The 20,079-nt window shown below is 48.6% G+C and overlaps 9 protein-coding genes across 11 annotated transcripts in view; 5 read left to right on the top strand and 4 right to left on the bottom strand.

The window, feature by feature from the left end:
- The window catches only part of LOC121596702 (protein kinase C and casein kinase II substrate protein 3), a 34,660-nt gene extending 29,929 nt beyond the window's left edge, over positions 1-4,731 (bottom strand). For both annotated transcript variants that reach the window (XM_041921884.1, XM_041921885.1), the window contains exons 1-2: positions 4,573-4,731; positions 2,326-2,727 (exon numbers count right to left, since the gene is read on the bottom strand). The gene's annotated coding sequence lies outside the window, so the exon portion shown is untranslated. The remainder of the gene's footprint in view (positions 1-2,325; positions 2,728-4,572) is intronic.
- Positions 4,732-5,104: 373 nt separating this feature from the next.
- Positions 5,105-7,777, top strand: LOC121596818 (protein nessun dorma). The gene is made up of 2 exons (XM_041922092.1): positions 5,105-6,931; positions 7,531-7,777. Exons 1-2 carry the CDS (start codon positions 5,180-5,182, stop codon positions 7,552-7,554), a joined length of 1,776 nt encoding a protein of 591 aa, XP_041778026.1. The 5' UTR covers positions 5,105-5,179; the 3' UTR covers positions 7,555-7,777.
- Positions 7,777-8,257, top strand: LOC121595417 (transcription initiation factor TFIID subunit 13). The gene is made up of 2 exons (XM_041919381.1): positions 7,777-7,818; positions 7,898-8,257. Exons 1-2 carry the CDS (start codon positions 7,777-7,779, stop codon positions 8,255-8,257), a joined length of 402 nt encoding a protein of 133 aa, XP_041775315.1.
- A 109-nt stretch (positions 8,258-8,366) lies between these two features.
- LOC121596816 (apoptosis-inducing factor 1, mitochondrial) lies at positions 8,367-11,304 on the bottom strand. 2 transcript variants are annotated; one of them, XM_041922089.1, is made up of 5 exons: positions 11,075-11,304; positions 10,671-10,969; positions 10,483-10,575; positions 9,118-10,393; positions 8,367-9,042 (listed from the first exon to the last, which is right to left on the bottom strand). In XM_041922089.1, the coding sequence occupies exons 1-5, from the start codon at positions 11,160-11,162 to the stop codon at positions 8,546-8,548; spliced, it is 2,253 nt and encodes a 750-aa protein (XP_041778023.1). In that variant the 5' UTR covers positions 11,163-11,304; the 3' UTR covers positions 8,367-8,545. The 2 variants fall into 2 exon arrangements, with proteins under 2 accessions (XP_041778023.1, XP_041778024.1); XM_041922090.1 differs by lacking the exon at positions 10,483-10,575 and having other exon boundaries at positions 10,926-10,969; positions 11,075-11,303.
- Positions 11,305-11,547: 243 nt separating this feature from the next.
- LOC121596823 (28S ribosomal protein S18b, mitochondrial) lies at positions 11,548-12,501 on the top strand. The gene is made up of 2 exons (XM_041922098.1): positions 11,548-11,626; positions 11,752-12,501. The coding sequence occupies exons 1-2, from the start codon at positions 11,567-11,569 to the stop codon at positions 12,493-12,495; spliced, it is 804 nt and encodes a 267-aa protein (XP_041778032.1). The 5' UTR covers positions 11,548-11,566; the 3' UTR covers positions 12,496-12,501.
- A 188-nt stretch (positions 12,502-12,689) lies between these two features.
- LOC121596819 (pyridine nucleotide-disulfide oxidoreductase domain-containing protein 1) lies at positions 12,690-14,361 on the top strand. The gene has a single exon (XM_041922093.1). It carries the CDS (start codon positions 12,690-12,692, stop codon positions 14,130-14,132), a length of 1,443 nt encoding a protein of 480 aa, XP_041778027.1. The 3' UTR covers positions 14,133-14,361.
- A 130-nt stretch (positions 14,362-14,491) lies between these two features.
- LOC121596821 (RING finger protein 121) lies at positions 14,492-16,564 on the bottom strand. Its single transcript, XM_041922096.1, has 5 exons — positions 16,299-16,564; positions 16,187-16,221; positions 15,803-15,944; positions 15,068-15,687; positions 14,492-14,995 (listed from the first exon to the last, which is right to left on the bottom strand). The coding sequence occupies exons 1-5, from the start codon at positions 16,329-16,331 to the stop codon at positions 14,875-14,877; spliced, it is 951 nt and encodes a 316-aa protein (XP_041778030.1). The 5' UTR covers positions 16,332-16,564; the 3' UTR covers positions 14,492-14,874.
- Positions 16,565-16,780: 216 nt separating this feature from the next.
- Positions 16,781-18,578, top strand: LOC121596822. The gene is made up of 4 exons (XM_041922097.1): positions 16,781-16,818; positions 17,025-17,479; positions 17,552-17,731; positions 17,815-18,578. The coding sequence occupies exons 2-4, from the start codon at positions 17,342-17,344 to the stop codon at positions 18,370-18,372; spliced, it is 876 nt and encodes a 291-aa protein (XP_041778031.1). The 5' UTR covers positions 16,781-16,818; positions 17,025-17,341; the 3' UTR covers positions 18,373-18,578.
- On the bottom strand, positions 18,414-19,945 carry LOC121596820 (cAMP-dependent protein kinase catalytic subunit alpha-like). The gene is made up of 3 exons (XM_041922095.1): positions 19,594-19,945; positions 19,127-19,522; positions 18,414-19,055 (listed from the first exon to the last, which is right to left on the bottom strand). The coding sequence occupies exons 1-3, from the start codon at positions 19,840-19,842 to the stop codon at positions 18,564-18,566; spliced, it is 1,137 nt and encodes a 378-aa protein (XP_041778029.1). The 5' UTR covers positions 19,843-19,945; the 3' UTR covers positions 18,414-18,563.
- Positions 19,946-20,079: the final 134 nt, after the last annotated feature.

The following is a 20,079-nucleotide window of genomic DNA, read 5'->3' as shown; positions in this document are numbered from 1 at the left end:
TCAGGTTTGTTTTGTTTTCCCCCTGCCTATCTGTGAATATTCAGCCACGATCAATCAATCTTCTCTTCGGGGAGAAAGGAAACGTGTAAAATACTCACAGAGATTTTGATTTCGAAGCTACAATGTAGCTGCAAGAAGTCATCAGTAACATCACTGATTGTCAAAAGAATGCTCCTTAAATGAAAGGAATTTGTTACTCTCTTTTTGTAAACTTTTTCGTCTCGTTGTCACATTCCGTCCCCGCAAATATGGACACAAATATGCAACCTCGCCCAACCAGAACTTCTACCCCAAAACAAACACCCCTAATGGAAGAAGACACATTGTTCTTCCACTATCGCCCACCTTCTCTCGCAGTCCTTACATCCCTCTGTCTCTCTCTCTGCAAAAAAGTCGACGCCGGAAACCCATTTAAGCTTCAGTTCGCAAAATATATAATTGGTACAACCCGGCAACGAAACCAGCCACTCACACACCCCACATGTGCATGCCAAATGTAGGTTGGATTCTTCCACTTCGTTCGCGTTCGACCGTTGAGCTGCTCCGAGTCCCCTTGAAGCAGATGATTAATGATGTCAGTGTCGTCAGTCAGGAAAGATAATCTTTTTGCGCAAGTCACATACACGCGCGCATCCAACAGCGCCACGACGAGTGTGTGTGTGTTTCGGTATGGATTGTTAAGCAAAGAACTCAAAGAGCCGGGCGCTCCTTATCGAGCAACTGACTGCTACTACACCTTCCTAGCTCGTCGTAATGACTCTTTTCTTATGACTTGTGTGTGTGTGTGTGTGTGTGTGTGTGTGTGTGTGTTAGAAGATGGGCACACAAAACACACTTCACACAACCAAACTGAAACCAACCACCGGAAAAAAGACACAGCAGACAGGGGCAGTTTGACAATACTGTGTGTTTGGTGCCGTTCGTTTACCGTTCGTGCGATTCATTGCAAAGTCTGTTTTTCCTTTCCCGCATGCCATCACTCCACACACAGCCACGCTTACACGATGTGGACAGTTTGACTAATTTCAGTGTCAACGAGCCCCATCAGCATCCTAGGGCACATACATCACCGCCAACAAAAACTTTGATTTGTCTTATCTTATCAGCCCGAGACAGTTATCAAACGGTCCCCGCATGAGTTTGAAATTCAGCAAACAGAGACTTTCCAGCAACATATCACCGGAGTAATACTTTTGAGTTCCAGCGTGCCGATCACAGAGAGTAATTGTTTCGACAAATTTAGTTTCGAATGCGAACAACTTAGAAAGGAAATAAAATATTCATTTTCTCATCTAAAAATTCATTTGCATTATTATTAATATTCGTTGTCATCCAACGTTGTCAAACCACGATTGGAAAGCGCACGGTGATGCAGAATTGGATTGGAATCTTCCTCACAATCAATGCGCATAGCAAAACAGCCATCATTTGGGTGTTTACTTTTGGTCCCTCTGTATTTGTTGTAGCCCTACCCCACACGCACACATTTCGGGGCTTGTTCCCGAAAGAGGGAGAAGAGCAGGAAGATACACCAACGAGCAGCTATTTACGTAACACGTTTGTATCTGGGTCAAATCACTTCTTCTGCCAGGTCGGAGAGAAGAACTTCTGTTCTGTATTCGAGAGACGGCGCATTCCTGCCGAACCTTACCTTGCTCTTCCTTCGCTGATGAATAGCGTTCTCACGTTCAGTTCGATCAACTCCAGGCATATATAATTCATTTTTAGAGAGTTTAAACGTCCAATACACATTCAAAGTTCTTCCCAAAAAGTAAAACAAACTTTTTAAAAGCAGCCAAAAATACACAAACTGTGTGGGAGGCCGGAATGTGTGTTGCGTTCGGGGAGGCCATAGAAGATGATCTAATTTTTCTAACTGTTCTTTTCTGAAAAATATGTTGTACGCTGTAGCTCTTTTAACAAAACTGGCCTTTCAAAACAGCAATATCCTTCCCATTACAATGCATCTTCTCTATAAAAACTACACATTTTTCTCCTTCCCAAGTTCAAGGTTACAATAATGCGCCCTTTTAGCACGTTCTTTGTCGTCTTTCTCTGATGCCATAGAAACTGTGTGGGTCGCGTGCAGGAAGGAAAAGGTGCACACTCTATATTGCAGGGTTGCTGTCAGTCAGTCAGTGAGTTGGAGAGGGTTTGTGTGTGTGTGTGGGGGTTAGAAGTAAAGGGGTGGTTTTTCACTGGCTATGTAAGGACGATGAATGGCGACTGATCTCAACAAAACAGTCAAGGACATTTCTCTAAAAGGATGCTTGAAATGGGGGGGGGGGGATGAGCTGGTTCTCCTCCTCTCTATACTGTTCTTACCTTTTCGGGGTGTAGGTTCGAAGGCTCGTCAATACGGCTGGATACGGTAGCAGAAAGCGGTTACCCGATGCCAGTTGACGACGATATGCGCTGGTGCTAGTAATCCACGTTGGCGGTGATTTCTTTTGCAAAATTGATTTCCACCACTACACGGCACGAACGATTTGACACACTCCCGCGTACACGTTAATGCCTCCTCCACGCCTGATTAATATTGCTATCAAAACCTTATTTCACTTGTTTGACAACAAAACTTCCGTCTCACTTCACTTTGCACTAATAAGTTAAATTATTTTCTAAACACTTTTGTTTATTTTCCCCTCCGGCAGGCACACACTGCCTATCGCTTTTTTGCTGCACCAATTACACTAAACCTTTCACTGAATAATTTTACTGCACTTGCTGTAAGAAAATGCATAAAGAATGGTTTAAAGACTACATTAGTACTGAACTGTCTTCCAAGATCGATTGTAAATCTAATATCAACCACCCACAACTTAATCACGGGAAATTCTAGTAATCGAGAAACACACGAACACTTCCATCCAATTTCATATAATATGCAAGAAGCGTAAAATCTTGCAAAAATATAAATAATAATAATACTTCTCCACGACCTCGGCAAAGGCGAAAAAGGTAAACACCATCATCCCTTCACCCCTCGTGGCACGCAAGGGAGCATTAGAAACGAAGGGGGTCGAAGGTGGATGCCCACTTTCGCGCACCCTCCGCGTTGCTTTCTGCGATTGGGTGTGTGTGTGCGCGCGTGTTGGTCAGCTGCATACTTTTTGTTGTTGCTTTGCTTTTCCCGCATATCGGGAGAGAGACTACTGGAATTTCATCTCCCTTCTTCTATATTCCATTTCATGTGCTTTCTCGCTCTCACTCACGTTCGCGGGCACGTTCTTTGCTCTTCCCGTCGCACACATATGTGTGTTTGATTCCCGAGACTCTCCGCACGGGGGCGCGCTTGTTGCGTGACAGGATGACACAAAACCCCCGGGAACAATGCGCGTGCGAGAGAGTGAGATGCTGTTCACCGTCTAGCGGGCCGTGGCGTGTATACGAAAGAGATGGAACTCCAACACACACGTTTACGTACGTATGCCAGCGATGCCGATGATACTACACACAAGCCAATTCTTCTTCGCCCTTATTTTGGGAAGTTCTGGTTTCGTTGCTTTTTTTCGAACAACATTCCTTTGCTTCTTTCGACATGCACGCACACACACACACACGTGCATAAGATATGCTGCTGCGGCTTCCTAACTGCTGGCGGCTTTTTTGCGTTTTTTGCGTTGAGACGTTCTTCGCGCACTTTCCGAGAAAGGAAACAGTGGCGGAATAAATGGACCATCATTTTTAGGCGAATACATTAGCCGCTCGCTTGCGCTTTTCTGCGCGTTTGGAAAACTAAACGCAGCCGAGTGCTGTGTGCCCGCCCGCCTGAAGCAAACGCAGCACGGCCGCGGTGGCGATTTTTCTTTACCATTTTTTTATGTAATCGACTGTTTCGCGTTTAGTTCGTGAAGGTATCGTGTTTTCGTTTCACCCGGACAGACACACACACACACACACCAACGGTTAGTGCGGGTTTGCGGTGCGTTGCGTCCTCCACCGCCCGGCACGGTGCATTAGAGGTGATAATTTAATTTGCGCAAAAAATAACCTTCCACAACGCGCTCCGCACTACCCCCGGAGGGGAGCGCATCAGCCCGAACCTCGAAAGAGACACCACAATTGGATGACGATCCCCCTAGAATACGCCAGCCCGCGGGCAAAATGAGTTCACAGGTGAATGGAAAAGAGTGTTACGCGTTTTGTAGCCTTTTCCCTGCCTGCCGTTCACCAATATCTAATACCGCTACTCCACACACACACACACACACACACACACACACACACACACACATACACAGTGGACCGATAAACCCTTCCATTTGGCCCCGGTTTCTATGTACACTTTGCCGAGGACAAACAACCACACCACGTAGCAGTATAATGCAAAAATTGCAGTTTGAGGATTTATGCTGAATTTTCCACCCGATGATGGGAAACAAGCGCACACGACACTTTTTGCAGGTCGGAAAAGAATTATGTTCGCGGTGAAGAACGGGGGGGGGCAAAGAATAACAATTAGTCACACACACTCTGGGTACTGTTGTCGGAGTAGTTTGCACACGCAAGAGCTCAATGGCCACGGCAACGAAATAAAATTAACCACTTAACACATTCGAGCACACACACCACAAACAAGCGTCACATTTGCAGTGTGAATTATTCCGAATAGGGTATCGTTTTTGCTGATATGGAGATGTTTTGGAACGCACTTTGATGGCTTGATGAAATTTCAACGAACCGACTGCGACGACACCGACTGCGGTCCTGCCTCTCCGGGATTCTTATAAAAAGTGACAACTATCATGACAAACGCAATCAACTGTTCATATTTTGACCAATACCGAAAGCCCATAGTGCGACGTGTGGAATTGGTTTATCATTTGGTGAACCAGTTTGGCTCATTCTAGCAATCGACTTGATGAAGATTGCAAAAAAAAACCATCCTTACCCAATGCCTGTTGTTCTTTCACACCACATAACACAAATTTGTTGCATATCTGGTGATTTTGATGTTTTAAAATGTTAAAATAACCATAAAAATTAATTTATAAGTAAGCAACACAGCATTTCTATTTAAAAATGGCGGCATCAAAACTGACCGCACTGTCATTCAAACCTTTGTCCGTTTACATCCCCGCATTCACTAGACAGCTGGATCGCTTCAAAAATTTCGATTCTCTGCAACCGTCCAACGATTTTCACCCGCTCCGCTCCATTCGATCACAACACAAAGATGGAAGTGTACGAGTTTAACAAAAGTTTCCTGACCCGTCTGCTCGAGACGACCAACGTGCTGAACGGTGGCGGTTCCAACATTCCCGCATCCGCCATCCGCTCGGAATGGATCAATTTCGTGGAGGTGGCCGTAGAGCCGACCGGCTGGCAGGCGCTGTGGAAAGCATCGCGTCCGGTATGCGAGCAGCTCGGCGTAAAGTACCCGCTCGTCGTGCTGGGCACCGTGGACCAGGTACTGTTCGACGAGCTGAAGGCCGTCTTCCTCATCGAAGCCATCCTGGACGATGATGTGCATCTGCCGGAGGAGCAGTTTACGGTGCAGCTGGAGGAGCTGTGGCCGCTGCGCGAGCAGAACAACCCCGCCCTGAACGTCAACATTACGGCCGACTGTATCGATAAGCTGCGGTTTTTCTACCAGCATCTCTGGATGCCGTGGGACACCGATACGGAGGATGAGCAGAACTGGATCGAGAAGCATCTGGAATCGCGCATCCGGTTCTGTCACGATCTGAAGAACAGGGCCATGTCGCGGCAGCTTTCCTCCCACGCGCTGGCATTGCTCGCGGAAGCGCGGTACGTGCAGCGCAAGCGGGAGTTTATCGAGCAGGAGCTGAGCGAGGAGGAGGGGCAGGAGGAGGAAGAGGAGGACAATGATACCTCCATCCTGAAGGATAGCCGGTCGGGAGAGCTGTTGCAGCTGAACTTACGCTTAAATACGATCAAGAATGAAATCAACGTGCTGGAGAATCCCGTCTGGCGCAGCGTCTTCGAGAAGGTTCGCTTCGGTGCGGGAAAGAGCAAGGGCAACTCAGCAATGGCGTATATCGTAACGCAGGCAGTACCGATGGATGAGCAGCTGACCTACCTCCAGAGCGCCAAAGAGATGATGGATCCGAAGATTGCGGTGAAAATGTGCGACTCTCTTCAGCACGCGCTCGATCACTGCAGTCCGGATAGTGCGATCTATCTTCCACCCGGAACCAGGCAGGACATCAAGTTCCTGGAGTACCTGAACAGTGGCGGATCGTTCCGGGGTGTTAGCAGCGCCTCCTTTGTTGACGATTTTGAGCAAGCGTGCAAGCTGAATCCTACCATCGTGTCGAAAAACGACGACAGTGTGCTGCTGACCATCGACGGGGACTTTACGCTGGAAAACGTCCGCCTCGACTGTTCGAACGTGCGCACCGGGGTGGTTATCAAGAAGGGCAACATCGTCTTCCGCAACTGTTGCTTCACGGGCGATCCAACCTCCAGCACCAAGCAGGGCATCGTCATCTTCGGCAACTGCACGATCACGTTCGATCGGTGTCTGATCAAGGAGTTTTCGTCCGGCATCTACAGCAATCACGATTGTACGATCAATCTGATCGGCAGCACCATTAGCCACTGTATGACCGGGCTGGAGACGCTCGATCAGTGTCAAATAGTGTTCCGATCGGCAAGCATAACGCACTGCTCACAGTACGGCGTGCTGCTCGAGGACTTTAACGAAGATGTCCAGCAGGATCAGAAGGCAGCGGGTGATCGAAGCACGAGCGGGTCACAGGTGTACGCCGATTACAACACGATCGAGCGGGAAGAGTTTACGTTCGAGGGTGCGTGCGAGTTCCGGGATAATGCCAAGGGCAATTTTATCATCCGGAAAGGGTTCAGCGAACGGTTTAACAGTTCCTGCTTTGTCGATGAAGATGAGAGCCAGCTGCATGACGCGGAGGATGGTCTGGACGAATCGATCTGCAATGCTACGAATGTAAGTTTCAATGCCAATTATCTGGAAGCATCAAAGCTATCCTCTACCAAGCATATCGAACCGTCGGTTGTGTCGAGCGAGCGGGAGGACCGATCGGCCAGCGATACGGGCGTGTCTGGGTCGTTGAGCCAGTCGGAGGAAGATTTAAGTACGGGTTACTGCGAAGACAGCACGCGGATAGTGAAAGACGGTGAATATTCTGTGCGCGAAGTGAAACGGTCGGAGGAAACGAGTGAATCCGACCCGGAAGAGGGATCGGAGGAGTATGATGATGAGGATGATAACGATGAGGGGGATGATCATGTTATAGAAATCGAGGATACGATCATTGAGATCGATTGATGCAGTACCGAGGACTGGTTAGTTTATGAAATTGATGTAGATAAAGCTTTGGGCTTGTCTCGTTGTCTTGTGCCAAGTGTTGAAATGTAGTTTCTTGGAGATTGGGATTGTATTTTAAACATGTTTTAGCTAGTGTTCGTTGTTAGGTTATGTTTTGTATTCGTTTTTTAGATTCTTTCGATTGTTTCGTGTGATTCTTTTTTTTTTTTCTAGAAACTGTGCGTTAATTTAAATTATTTATTATTTTTCCATTTCAGGACAATCAACCGATGGAGGATTGATCCGTTAACCGCAGCCAGTTAAAAATTATATTTTTACGCACGCAGCCAATTCTTCCGCCGCTGTCAAAACATTCAACGGAAGCTAGCTGTCAAAGGAACAAACAAAATAATCTTCGCGATTTGCTTTTTATCGGTTCACTAGAATTATAAATAAAGAGATTCCATTTTAATAGCAACGCTACAAACTATTCGATATTTAGAAAGTGTATTAATCCTCCGAACATGGCTGCTAACCCACCGGAAGAAGGATTCGACCAGGCAGAGGTAGCGTATGGAACATTTCCGCTTGCGATTGGTTAATGTATAAACAGTTTGTTTTTGGAATGCCTTTTCCTCAACACAGTTCGAAGACGACGAGCTTGGAGAGGTGCAGATCGAGACTTCGTCCGGTCGTAAGCGCCTTTTCAGCAAGGAGCTGCGCTGCATGATGTACGGCTTCGGAGACGACCAGAACCCGTACACGGAAAGCGTCGACCTGCTGGAGGATTTGGTAGTCGAGTTCATCACCGAAATGACACACCGAGCGATGGAAATCGGCCGTACTGGGCGTGTGCAGGTCGAGGATATTGTGTTTCTGGTGCGCAAGAACTCGCGGAAGTATGCTCGCGTGAAGGATCTGCTGACGATGAACGAGGAGCTGAAGCGGGCACGTAAGGCGTTCGACGAGATCAAGTACGCTGGTGCGGAAGCAAAGCTTAAGTAATTGTTCCCTTGAGGCGTGTTAGTTCGAAGGGTTTGAAGACTGTGCTTTCTATTCCTATCCAAAATAATGTAGCATAAGAGTGATAACAATAAAACAAGCTAATCAGATGTATGTAATATGTACGCCTATCGGTGTGAACACGGGAATTTGTATTTCTTTAAGCTTAACCGTACATTATTATCGCAAATGCTTGTCCACTACTGTTCGATTTTAACAATACTTCCTTCCCTCCCGCAACCGGACCTTCAGGCGCTTCAATGTGGGCTGTTAAAGAACTTCCCATACTGACTATTGCTCCGCCGCTTCAAGCTCCTCGCTCTCCGTGCGCCGATCGTGCAGATTGAAAAGTTTCGCCACCTCATTGAGATCGTCGTACTCGGTATGCTGGTCCAGAATCTTTCTCGCCGTTCCCATACGATTAAACACGTTCCACAGCACCAGACCGACCACCTTCTTATCTCGTACGTAAAATATTACACCCTTGTCGAAGCTATCTTCCGGCTCCTGCTGTTCTTTGCTTTGTTCCTTCGCTGGCTCTCCTGCAGCGGGCACGTTTTTCACGTCCACATTCACGTTGGCGTTGGCTGCCTGCAGCTTTTCCGAGTCAGTGCTGCCGGCGGTAACGGCTACTGCTGCCGCCGCCGCCGCTCGGGACATTTCCTCCGCCGTTCGTTTCGCAAACACGGCCACCGTTGGAAGGGAAGAATCAATTAGCCCGATCGCTTCGTAGCTAATCCGAGGGCCAAGATCCGACCAGAACATGCTCTGATGTGTGTAGGGTTTATCTTCGAGGGGGACAATTTGAGGAAGAATTAGTATGATATTTAATTGCAAACAGTTTCTCATGTCGCGTTACTCACTTAGTCCAACCATATTCTCTCCCGCCAGCCGTCCAGAAACGATGGCATGATCGTGATGTTCTACCCTTCGCCGTCCGAACTTTGTATCGTAGAAGCAGGCCGCATCCCCGGCCACAAACACGTTCGATCGGGCACGCAGCTCGGCATCGACCAAAAATCCTCCATTCTTGCTGTCCACCTCCAGCCCGGACGTTTTGGCCAGATCCGTGTTCGGTTCCGAGCCGACCGCAACGATGACCCGGTCCACCAGCAGCACACTGTCATCCATGAGCGTAAGCTTCAGTTTCGTGCCTTGCATTTCGACCGCCTTCACTTGCGTCTTTGGCCACACCTTAACGCCCTCTTCGCGCAACCGTTCCGTCGTCCAGCTGCTCAGATACTCGGGCAGCACCTTGGCCATATTGCCGCCCTCGTGGAACAGCTGAAACACTTCCACCTTTTTCTTGCGCGTTTGTTCCGACTTGGAAAGTGCACAGGCCAGCTCGCTCCCGAGGAAGCCACCACCCACGATCGCTACCCTGTTGCCATCCTGTAGCTGCGATGAGAGCTGCTCAAAATCGTACACACTCTTGAAGAGCGTAACACGTTCCCGCACAGCCCGGGGTGCCGATTCAAAGATGGGCAAATTCTTGGGCCGCGCTCCGGTTGCGATCAAACACTTGTCGTACGATATTTCCGTACCGTCGGTGAGGATCGCTTTCCGGTTGACCACGTCCAGCCGGTGCACTTCGTAGCCGCGGGCCACAGCCACGCCCCCGTTCGGTGCGTCGCTCAGCTTGCTCGGATCGATGTAGTAATCGTTCGGCTCGTAGAAGATGCTTCGTTCGCTACCGTTCCACTGGCGGAATTTGAGCGGCTCCGCTTCGGTCGGGTTAAACCACAGCTCCTTCGAGAGCGGTGGACGCATGTAGGGCATTTCGAGCTCGTTGGTAATCATCATCACCTTTGCTTTCGGGTCGTGTACACGGATCGCACGGAACGCGGCAATACTAGCCGTTCCGCCACCGACTAGCAGATAAGGGACGTGCTTGGGAAGATCCTTGGAGGAAGCGGGATAGGTGCGCTTCTTTCGGTCTGCATCTTCCTTTGTGTCGTCTACGGGCGTTGGTGGTGGCGGTCCATCGAAGAGACCGTTGTAGTACGCAAGGCCAAGGCCACCGGCTGTGAGTGCGATCGCACCGAGTATGTAACCCGTGTAGGATGGTTTCGGGGGCGGTGGTGGCGGTGGCGGGCAGGTTGGTCCACCCGTAGTGGCAATAGCTTTTTGTTCCGTTTGCTACGAAAGAAGGCAAAAACAGAACGGTTAGTGTAACGAATTGGGGATGTTAAACAAGTGGACAATAAATTATCGAATGTCTGAAAAACCTCTTGCACAACGTGTTCTTCTTCTTCTTCTTCACGTTCGCACTTTTCACAGGAAGAAAGTACGGGATCCGGCACTGTTTGAACCGTTTTCGGCTGGCAAAAGAAAAAGGTATTCGTTTGAAGGAACAGTTCCTTTCAAAGTTTGCTTAACTTTGTTTTGTAAAAAGAATTAATTCAAATTTAGAAACCTGGAAAAATCTATTGATCGGAATATGCCGCCTCGGAGGTGCCGGATAAGGGCTCGGATCGTTCGGAAACTGTATCAACTCGCCCATCATCGGAAGCCTCCGGCTTTCGTCACATGGCGTAACGATCGTACTAGAATTTGGACCTTCCTCCTCAACACAACTGCACGGTTCGTTCGATTCCGCTTCGCGCTCTTTCAACGTTTGCCTTCTTCGCCTGTTCGGTTCCGTTTCTTTAGCCAGCAGGGCCTGATTTACCTTTACGGATATCCATCGCCGGCTGCCGAATGTTTGTGTGAATCCTGCAGGACGAAAAAATCAATAATTCACTGCGACCGACACACACGGTTACATCAGCCACCCCTATCACCCCCGGTGGGGTGGTGTGGTGTGGTTCAGCTACATACCTCCAGCGAGAACGTGCTTTCGGATGCGCATTAAGGCCGGCTGTACGCAGCGCACGTTCCCGACCGCAACGCGGGACACCGAAAGCATCGCGGAGAAGGGTTTTGCAGCAAGGAAATTTTGTATTTTGTACACCGCTTCTCGGGTACACGGGACTAGATTTCGCTGGTTACTTTGATTCGCACATTGATTTGTTTTGCGTTCATGCGCTTGACAAGGATATGGTGTTGCGGCACCTGCGCCCGGTCTTTGGTGACCGAGTTGTCAAAATGGCAGTTGGCTGCGTACGTAAACTCCCAGTTTGGAAGATTTTATAGATGTTTTTGGAAGATTTCGCATCTTTAAAGGATTTCTCGCTCTGAATAAACTCTTTGCAGACAAGCTAAATGAGCTAAAAAGGTCCACAAGCTTTTATAAACTAAAATGTCCGTTCCAAACTGTATTGGCTTGATGGATCAAACAGCCCAGAGCGCAACGTGCGTGCCCAATCTCCGATGACAGCGGCATTGTTTTCTTTTTTACCGACTGAACACGCACCGAACACTCCGGACCCGGTAAGATACCCGCTATTGCAAAAAGAAAATAGCTCCTCGAAATAATACCAACTTGCAATCGCTTTACAAGGCTCTCTCTCCTCTTTCATACGATGCTTTATGTGTAATTGTTTCTTAAATTCCAGGACAATTCCACTCCCCCGGAGAGAAAACATTTCAAACAACCAGCATTACGTCACGCCATCTCAGCCGTCACATCGATCACAATGTCAGTGTTGCGCTTAATCGGTGGTGAAATCATATCTATTTATCGTCAAAGTTTGCTTACGATCGGTACCAGCCAGGCGAGGGCGCTCACGACATCCGGCTTCCTTCGACACGCTGCTAAACCTGAAAGTGAAGCCACAGAGGAAGCAGCCGCCAGTGAGGAACCGGAGGCAGGAGAAGCAGATGCAAACGCCGCACCCAAACAACCAGTCGATGATCCGAAGGACCGCACGAGGGTGATACCGGTGGAGACGAGCATCCGCTATCTGGCCAGCGAAGCTTACCGGCAGACGTACCAGGACGATCCGGTGTGGAAGCAGTACCGGCGCAATCACAAAGGACCGTACCCGCCGAAGCTGACGCGCAAAACGTGCATACGCAAGGGGCGCATTTCGACCGGCAATCCGTGCCCGATCTGCCGGGACGAGTATCTGGTGCTAGACCACAACAATATCGATCTGCTGAAGCAGTTCATCTCGCCGCAAACGGGGGATGTGTTGAGCTATCGGGTGACGGGCCTGTGCCAGAAGAAACACACCCAGCTGCTGGTGGCGGTCGAGCGGGCTATGGACCGCGGAATGCTTACGTTCGACGTGCCGTTCCGAGAGTACGACTACAGTGAATACTATCCGGCGAAGGAAGGCAAGCCTTCCTCCAAGTAGGAAGTGTCCGTGCAACCCCGTCGTCGTGTGCTAGTTTAGTTTGTTAAGTGAAGCATTTTGTTACGAAGAACGTTGTAGCCAAACGAGCCGTACGATTGTGTAGTGTGAATAATTGATTTTGTGGTGCTGTAAAGAAACCTATTTCCAATCAAACTTTTCTCCGATTCTATTGTTGCTGTTGTGTGTCGTGAATTATGGCGGAAAAGCTTGCGTACACGTACGTGATTGTGGGAGGTGGAATTGCCGGTGTAACTTGTGCTGAAACGTTGGCCCTTCTACGCCCAACCGACTCAACCGACCGAATTCTACTGCTAACGGAGTCAGCTCTCGTGAAGGCCGTCACGAATGTGGTTCCTCTTGGGAAAATTCTTAACCGTTTCGATGTAGAAGAGAAGAGCACCGGAGAGCTTGCTGCAGCGAACAACATCGATGTATTGCTCGATCAATTGGATTCGATCGCTAGTGAGGATCACCTGGTACGAACAACTGCTGGCAGATGCATCAGCTACCGATACCTTTGTCTTTGCACCGGTGCCAGACCAAACATCATCGATAAGGCAAAGGGAAATGCGAACGTGATCGGTATACGGGACACGGAGTCGGTGGAAGAATTCCGGAAGCGTATACACACGGCAACCCGGCTAGTCGTGGTTGGCAATGGTGGAATAGCATCGGAGTTGGTGTACGAGGTGGACGGGTTGGAGGAAGTTCATTGGGCCATTAAAGATCCGTACATAAGCTCAACGTTTGTAGATTCCGGAGCGGCCAGCTTTTTCAGGGAGCGACTTAACACGAAAGCTTCTGTGGATAAGGAAAAGACCATCTACAAACGAATGCGCTACACGGAACAGAATGAGGAAAGCGCCTCAGCAGGGGTCACAAAACGAGGGGCCGCACTGGGACCCGACTGGCATCGTGCTTTTGACATTCAGAAACACGGAGAAGCAGGTACCCGGAACGCCAACAAAGTTACCATTCATCATTCGGTGGAAGTGGAGGACATACAGGAAGTTACATCGGGACTACAGGTTCGACTTACCGATGGTACCACTATTGAGTGTGATTTTGTGGTGTCCGCCACCGGGGTCGTCCCTGCCACCAGCTGGACCGGTGGTTGCGATCGTACGTTCAAGCTCGGACCCGATGGAGGACTTTTCGTTAACTGGTCGATGGAGACATCGCTCGGCGATGTATACGCTGCAGGGGATGTTTGCTACGCAGGATGGGAACATGCGCCCCACTGGTTCCAGATGCGCCTGTGGACCCAGGCACGCCAAATGGGAGCGATGGCCGCACGCAGTATGGCGGCCAAGCGAGCCGGGGAGGAGATTTATCAGGATTTCTGCTTTGAAATGTTCAACCACGTGACGACCCTGTTCGGTTATCAGGTTGTGCTTCTGGGGCGCTACAACGGGCAAGGGTTGAACGACAAGTACGAGGTGCTGCTTCGTATGACGCCCGGGCTGGAGTACATTAAGTTTGTGCTGGTGGATGGAAGACTGCAGGGGGCACTGCTGGTGGGCGAAACGGGACTCGAGGAAACGTGTGAGAATTTAATTCTGAACCAGCTGGATTTGTCACCGTACGGGGAGGATCTGCTGGATCCTAACATCGATATTGAGGATTATTTCGATTGAAACGGTTTGCGGCACATGAGAGCAATAGTCGAGCTGGAAGAATGATGGAAATAAATTTGATTGGAAGTTAAAAAAAAAACCCGTGCAAGAGTGTGTCGTCTGTTAATAAGGATATTATTTCACGATGTTCTCTTACAGCCTAGACATAGCAAAACGACGAGGGAAATCAATTCAAAACTGGTCCATCTTGAACGAAACTCACAACACGTGGTGGTACGTAATAATACATCAAAAACGAATAAAATTAGCTCGCATCGTCGGTCTGTGTTTGTGTGTGCTTTTCTACACTTTGCTAAAAACAAAACATTCTACTCTCCCTGAACAGGACAAACACACACACACGCGCGCGGCACCAGAACTGAGTCTTCCCCGAGGTACACGGGTTTATTTTTTTAATGGTGCCTTATACATTCTGTGCCAGCTACAGTTCTTTATCTACTACTACCTTTAGTGGTTTGTGTTGAATGGGAAATGCAAAGGTTTACAACCTAAAGTGTCGCACGTGGCACGACGAAAAGGATGGGGGGAGAGGCAAGAGTGCCGAGCACCGGTGCTCGCCTGTCGCCCAGGCGCCTGGTTTTTTTTTCTTTTCTTTTTGGTTTCGAAGGAAAGTAACGGTTCAATTAAATACATTGTAGTCAAACTAAAGCCATTGCCAGCGCGACTAGTGAAATCGACGATCGAGAGGAAGGAGATGGAATAATCCCCTATCGGACCTGACCCGGCCCCGTTCGTTGCTGCTTTACTCCAGCCCAAGCATCCAGTTGATGCCTTGCACAATGAACAGTATTAGCGGCTGCCATGCCACGAGCCACCGGATCCAGTCCAGCAGCTGCCCGTACAGCACGTGGGGACGTTCCCATCTACAAAAAGGAGAAAGATTGATGTCATATCAATAAGCCTTTTACTGTTTTGCCAGCTCATCCGACACATACGGGTTACAGAACATTTTCTTCAGGTCCACCTTCTCCTTGCAGTAGGGGCAGGTTTGCTTTTTCCCCACGATACACCAGCCCCGGATGCAAAACTCGTGAAACACATGATCACAGGTCAGCTTGTACGTGTTCTCGATCACACCGGACTCGTTCACGTCCGTCAGCAGCTGATTGCCACAGACGGCACACACGTTGCGCTCGAGATGCCGCGTCGGGATGCCCTTCGGTGTGTAGTACCCGATGTGGCAGGCCATCTTGTCGGCACAGATTTCCGATATATCTCTCCCGAGCACGCCGTAGTAGAGGCCGTAAAACACCAGCAGCAACCCCACGTCCATCCACGTGTGCGGCGGCTGGTTGAAGATGAAGTTTACGCCGAAAAACGTAAACATCATCACGATGTACCCGATGATGCCGAGCAGGTAGCTTAGTTTGTAGATAAAGTAAAACCACTTGTACACTAGCCGCGGTGTCGTGCCGGAGATGGGTTTGCGTATCGCTTTGCGCATCACCAGCCCGGTTATGCAGCTGAATATTAGCCAGAAGAAGATAAACCGCCAGTACTGGCTGCGCAGGCTGAGCACGAACGGAATTATCCACAGGGCGAGCAGTGTCATTAGCTGGAACGGGAAAGTGAATCCCACATTCGTTGAGCATAGGAGCAAGCAGTGCGTACACCTCCCCCAAAAATACATTCTAATTGGATTAATGTTTTCTGTGCGGCCACAAACGTACCGAGTAGGATCTGTAGTGGCGTTTCTTCCATTCGACCAGCACCACCTGAGCGATTATGAGCGTGACCAGCAGTATCACAACCATCTCCATGTGCATCGATTCATGGCCCTTATGTTTTTCGTACATTTTAATATGTTCCAACCTGGGGTGTTTTGAAGAAATCAAAAAAGCGATAAAAACATTTTAGCCCCAAATCTTGCTTCATCAGAACAGATAAATTATTGGTTGAGTCATTTGACACCATGGCAGAGCGATGAGTACGGGCAACGGTCTCCGTTCAGCGATGATAATAAACGATCGATAAACCGTACCCCACACCACAGACTCTCCTCACGCACGCACGTACGTACGTCGCGTACACAAATGCCCAAGGCGCACATTTACCTCATTTTTTCCTCCGGCGTTAGCTCGTCGAAGGGCTGCAATGATACGCGGAAGAAGGAAAACCAACGATTAGCTTATATACCAGACATTTTTGCTCTGCCATATAGTACACCTTGTTGGGATCAACCGGCTCGTGTAGATTCATGTTGGCGGCCGTCTGCTCTTTGGCCGCTACGCTGGCCGCACTCGGTTACGCTACTAGCTGATATAGATCCTTAATTTTTACCACCTCTTTCGGTTGCTGTCGAATGAACAGCAGGCAACTTGATTCGCGTTTATTCGTTTGCTTGTTCCTTCGTCATCACCTTTTTTGCTCCTAATCTCGAGAGGAAGAACAAAAAATTATTATTGTTTTCAATGTTCCCCAGTGACATTTGCGGCTGACAGGAGCGTGTCAGCTACCGGCAGGGTTGGATCGTGTACCGGTTTGGGCATGCTGGCAGCAGAAGCATACACTAACTGAGGCTGTGGCCACATCCATCGTGTTGGATGATGCGGTTCTAGGCTTCTAATTTATCCCGTAAATCCTTTGCTGCGATAAATAAGCCCGTTCCTGCAGCATTGAAGATAGATTTCGATCTAATTAAGAAAAAAATTTTGTTAAAAATCCAACTGGAAAACGTTCAATGCACGTACTGTACCTTTCTATTCTTGGAAATTTCCAACAACAAACCAACCAGCGTTGCTTTATTTACTTCTTCCATCTCAAGGCCATTCGTCTGGGCCATTGTCTTTTGCGAGTGCAAACAAGCTTCGCAAAAGTATTGTCCAAAATCACACACACACACACGCCCCAAGGAACGGAATCAACATGCTCGCTCTTTCTAACCAACAGCAGACCATCAAAGCGAACAGAGCGAGACAGCATGCTGATCTTGTTCCTAGGGACACATGCAAAAACATCAATGGCCGTTCACTGTATCCATCGAAGTAGGCACCAAAAAAGCCCTTTTCGCCAACACACAAGAACAATTGACAAACAAGTGCGGTGCGTGCACTACCGGCGTCTCGGTGCTTAGCTCTTCGCTATTTTTCGCAGTGTTTTGGAGCTGAAAATTTATGCAACTGGACCGTTTTCGAACCTGAATAGTGTTGTTGAAACATTGATCGAACTACTTTTGGGTGATTTTAAGGAAAAAAAAACGGAGCAATTCGATGTCCACCGAAACGATGGACAGCTCAGAGAGCGCATCTTGTGAGGCTGTGTTTGGAAAGGAGGCCATTTGCAAAGATGTTAACAACAACGGAATTTGCTTGGAGGATGCTGCTGCTTTACCGAATAGTATCCCACCGGTATGTAAATAAGAGATCAATTAGCTATGCTTCGACAAGTGAATAATTAACTTTTTACCGTATTATATACAGAGTTACATGAAGACTATCACCTCGCTTACGATAAGCCGTACCCTCCGTGGTCCAAAGTATCACTGCTACGATTGCGATTATGTTTTGCCTACGCGGCTTAGCATGAACACACACATGAAGATGCACCGGAAACCATTCTGCCCGATCTGTTACACAACGTTCGCCGAAGAGCAGGAAGTGGTAAGAAGCTATCACTATCTGTACTAAATCTATCGTTTATATGGGTTTTAATTTGAAAATTCCGTTTCTTTCTCCACACCAAGACCGCTCATACGGCCGAAAATCATTCAATTTTGTTTTCCCCCGCAATTACACCACTCGTCGTGCTGGACGAACCAATAGTGGTAAAGGACGAGCACGCTTTCTTCCAAACGGAAGTTCCGCCAAACTCTCCAACCCACGAGTACCACGGCCTGTCGGAGTTGGAGTATGGATTTGCGCACAGTAACAATAGCTCGATTCCACTGCTACTTGCTGAGAAGCTGCGCGAGCATCAAGAAATGGTGAATCGCGGTATGCAATCGAGGAAACGGTTGGACTCTTCTCGCCATCAGCGCCATTCGCTGGATGAAACGGAAGCACGCAGTGTCATCAATTCGCGTCGTAATAGCTATACCGGAAGGCGTGACAGACGGCCATCGATTGCTGGAGTGACGGGTAAGGTGCACAAACCGGTCAGCAAACCGAACCGAGCGACACCCTCCACACCGAAAGCCGGCACTAGTGCACGGGGCGAGAGCGTTGATTCGGCGGATACCGCTCTGAAACGCATCACTTCACGCTTCGGCCGGTCCATTAGCCTTAAGATTCCCCAATTCTAAGGCCGTCCCTGGCTGGCGGTAATACGATGGCAGGCCCATGATCTGTCGAGCATTATAATTTATCTCTTTCTGTAGCCATATGCTTCTATGCTTCTATACTATCTTTCTGCTAAAAAATTACACTGTAAAAATATGCACACCGATGAACTCTCTCAAAGAATTGTACTCGCCGAGGCGTTTAGAATAAAAAGCTAAAAATCGGCAAACTCCTTCGCATACAGACACTTGGAGGCGATCTTGAGCTTTTGCTCATCGTACACGTCGAACAGTGAGGCATCGCCCGGCCCCTGAAGCTTGGGGACGTACGGTGCGGGAAGCTCCCGGTTCAGCAAGCCGTACCAGTTGATCGTCTTGAACCAGGCGTGCTGCTTGATGTCGTCGCACCCATTGCGCAGATTGCCGTAGCGCCGGGAGAGATCCGTCTGCAGCAGATGGTGCACCAGACTGCACAGATCGGTGGAGAAGCTCTTCGGGAACTTGTACTTGCCTTTGCAGATGCGCTCGAACAGCACCATCTGGTCGGAACTGTTCACGTAGAAGGGAGAGTATCCGGCGGCCATTTCGTACAGCAGCACACCGTAAGACCACCAGTCGACACTTTTCCCGTAGCCCTTCGCCTGGATGATTTCCGGTGCGAGGTACTCCGGTGTGCCGCAGAGCGTCCAGGTCCGGTCTTTGATTAACTTGGTTGCGATTGATGGGTTAGATTTAGCATTTACTAATCCCAGGATGATGCTAAGATACATTTCCTTACCTTGCAGAAACCAAAATCGGTCATTTTCACATATCCCCGGTAGTCAACGAGAAGATTTTCCGGTTTCAAATCCCGATAGATAAGATTGCAACCATGCAGATACTCGAGCGCCAGTGCCACCTGGGCACCGTAGAAAGCGGCCTGTGCTTCGGAAAATCGTCGAGAATGGCGTAGCAGTGTGAACATTTCGCCCCCGTTCACGAACGGCATCACGAGGTAGAGGTAGGAGTTGTCCTTGTAGCAGATTTCCAGATTTACCACAAACGGGAAGCGAATGCTTTGCAAAATTCGTTTCTCATTCGTCGTGTGCTGCAGCTGCTTCTGGTAGACGATCCTTTCCTTGGACAGTATCTTCATGGCAAAGTATTCTCCGCTCGCTTTTCTTTTGATCAGTTTCTTGGGGGGAAATGAAAGGATCAGCTATTGAGGATGAAAGAACCTTGAAAAGTTATTTTGAAATAACATACCACAGTTCCGAACGCTCCGGACCCAAGAGTGCGTAGTATCTCGTACTCCGTGAGCGAGGCAATCGATGCCTGTTTCTGGTCATTGTACCGTTTTTCAAATTCTGTTTTCAACCGGCTTAAAGTTTGGTGGTAATCACTGCCGGCTGGGAATTTATGTGAACTTTCTTGCTTCATTCTGTCCTTCGACAAATCTGCTTTGAGCAACTTGCGGAAGTTACTATTCGGGCTACTATGATGCGTTGTTGGCATTTAAGGGATGCTCGAAAGGGCAGTGTTGGCAAATCCATCCCAGCCTTGAAGGTTTGAACGATGACGTAAGAATGGGGACAATTGCTACTATTACCTTCAACATTACTATACTTTTTAGTATATCAATATCATTTCATTGGGATTTAAAATTAATTCTCACGAATTCTAAGCAATCAACTCACTTCTCACACTCACTCTTCTCGCTGCTCACCGCTGCAGCCTGTCAGTGCAGTGGTG

This window comes from Anopheles merus, chromosome 3R (assembly GCF_017562075.2).
Source record: "Anopheles merus strain MAF chromosome 3R, AmerM5.1, whole genome shotgun sequence".
NCBI classification, from domain to species: Eukaryota; Metazoa; Arthropoda; class Insecta; order Diptera; family Culicidae; genus Anopheles; species Anopheles merus.
The sequence above is the reverse complement of the archived record's forward strand: the minus strand, read 5'-3'. Positions and strand labels throughout refer to the sequence as shown.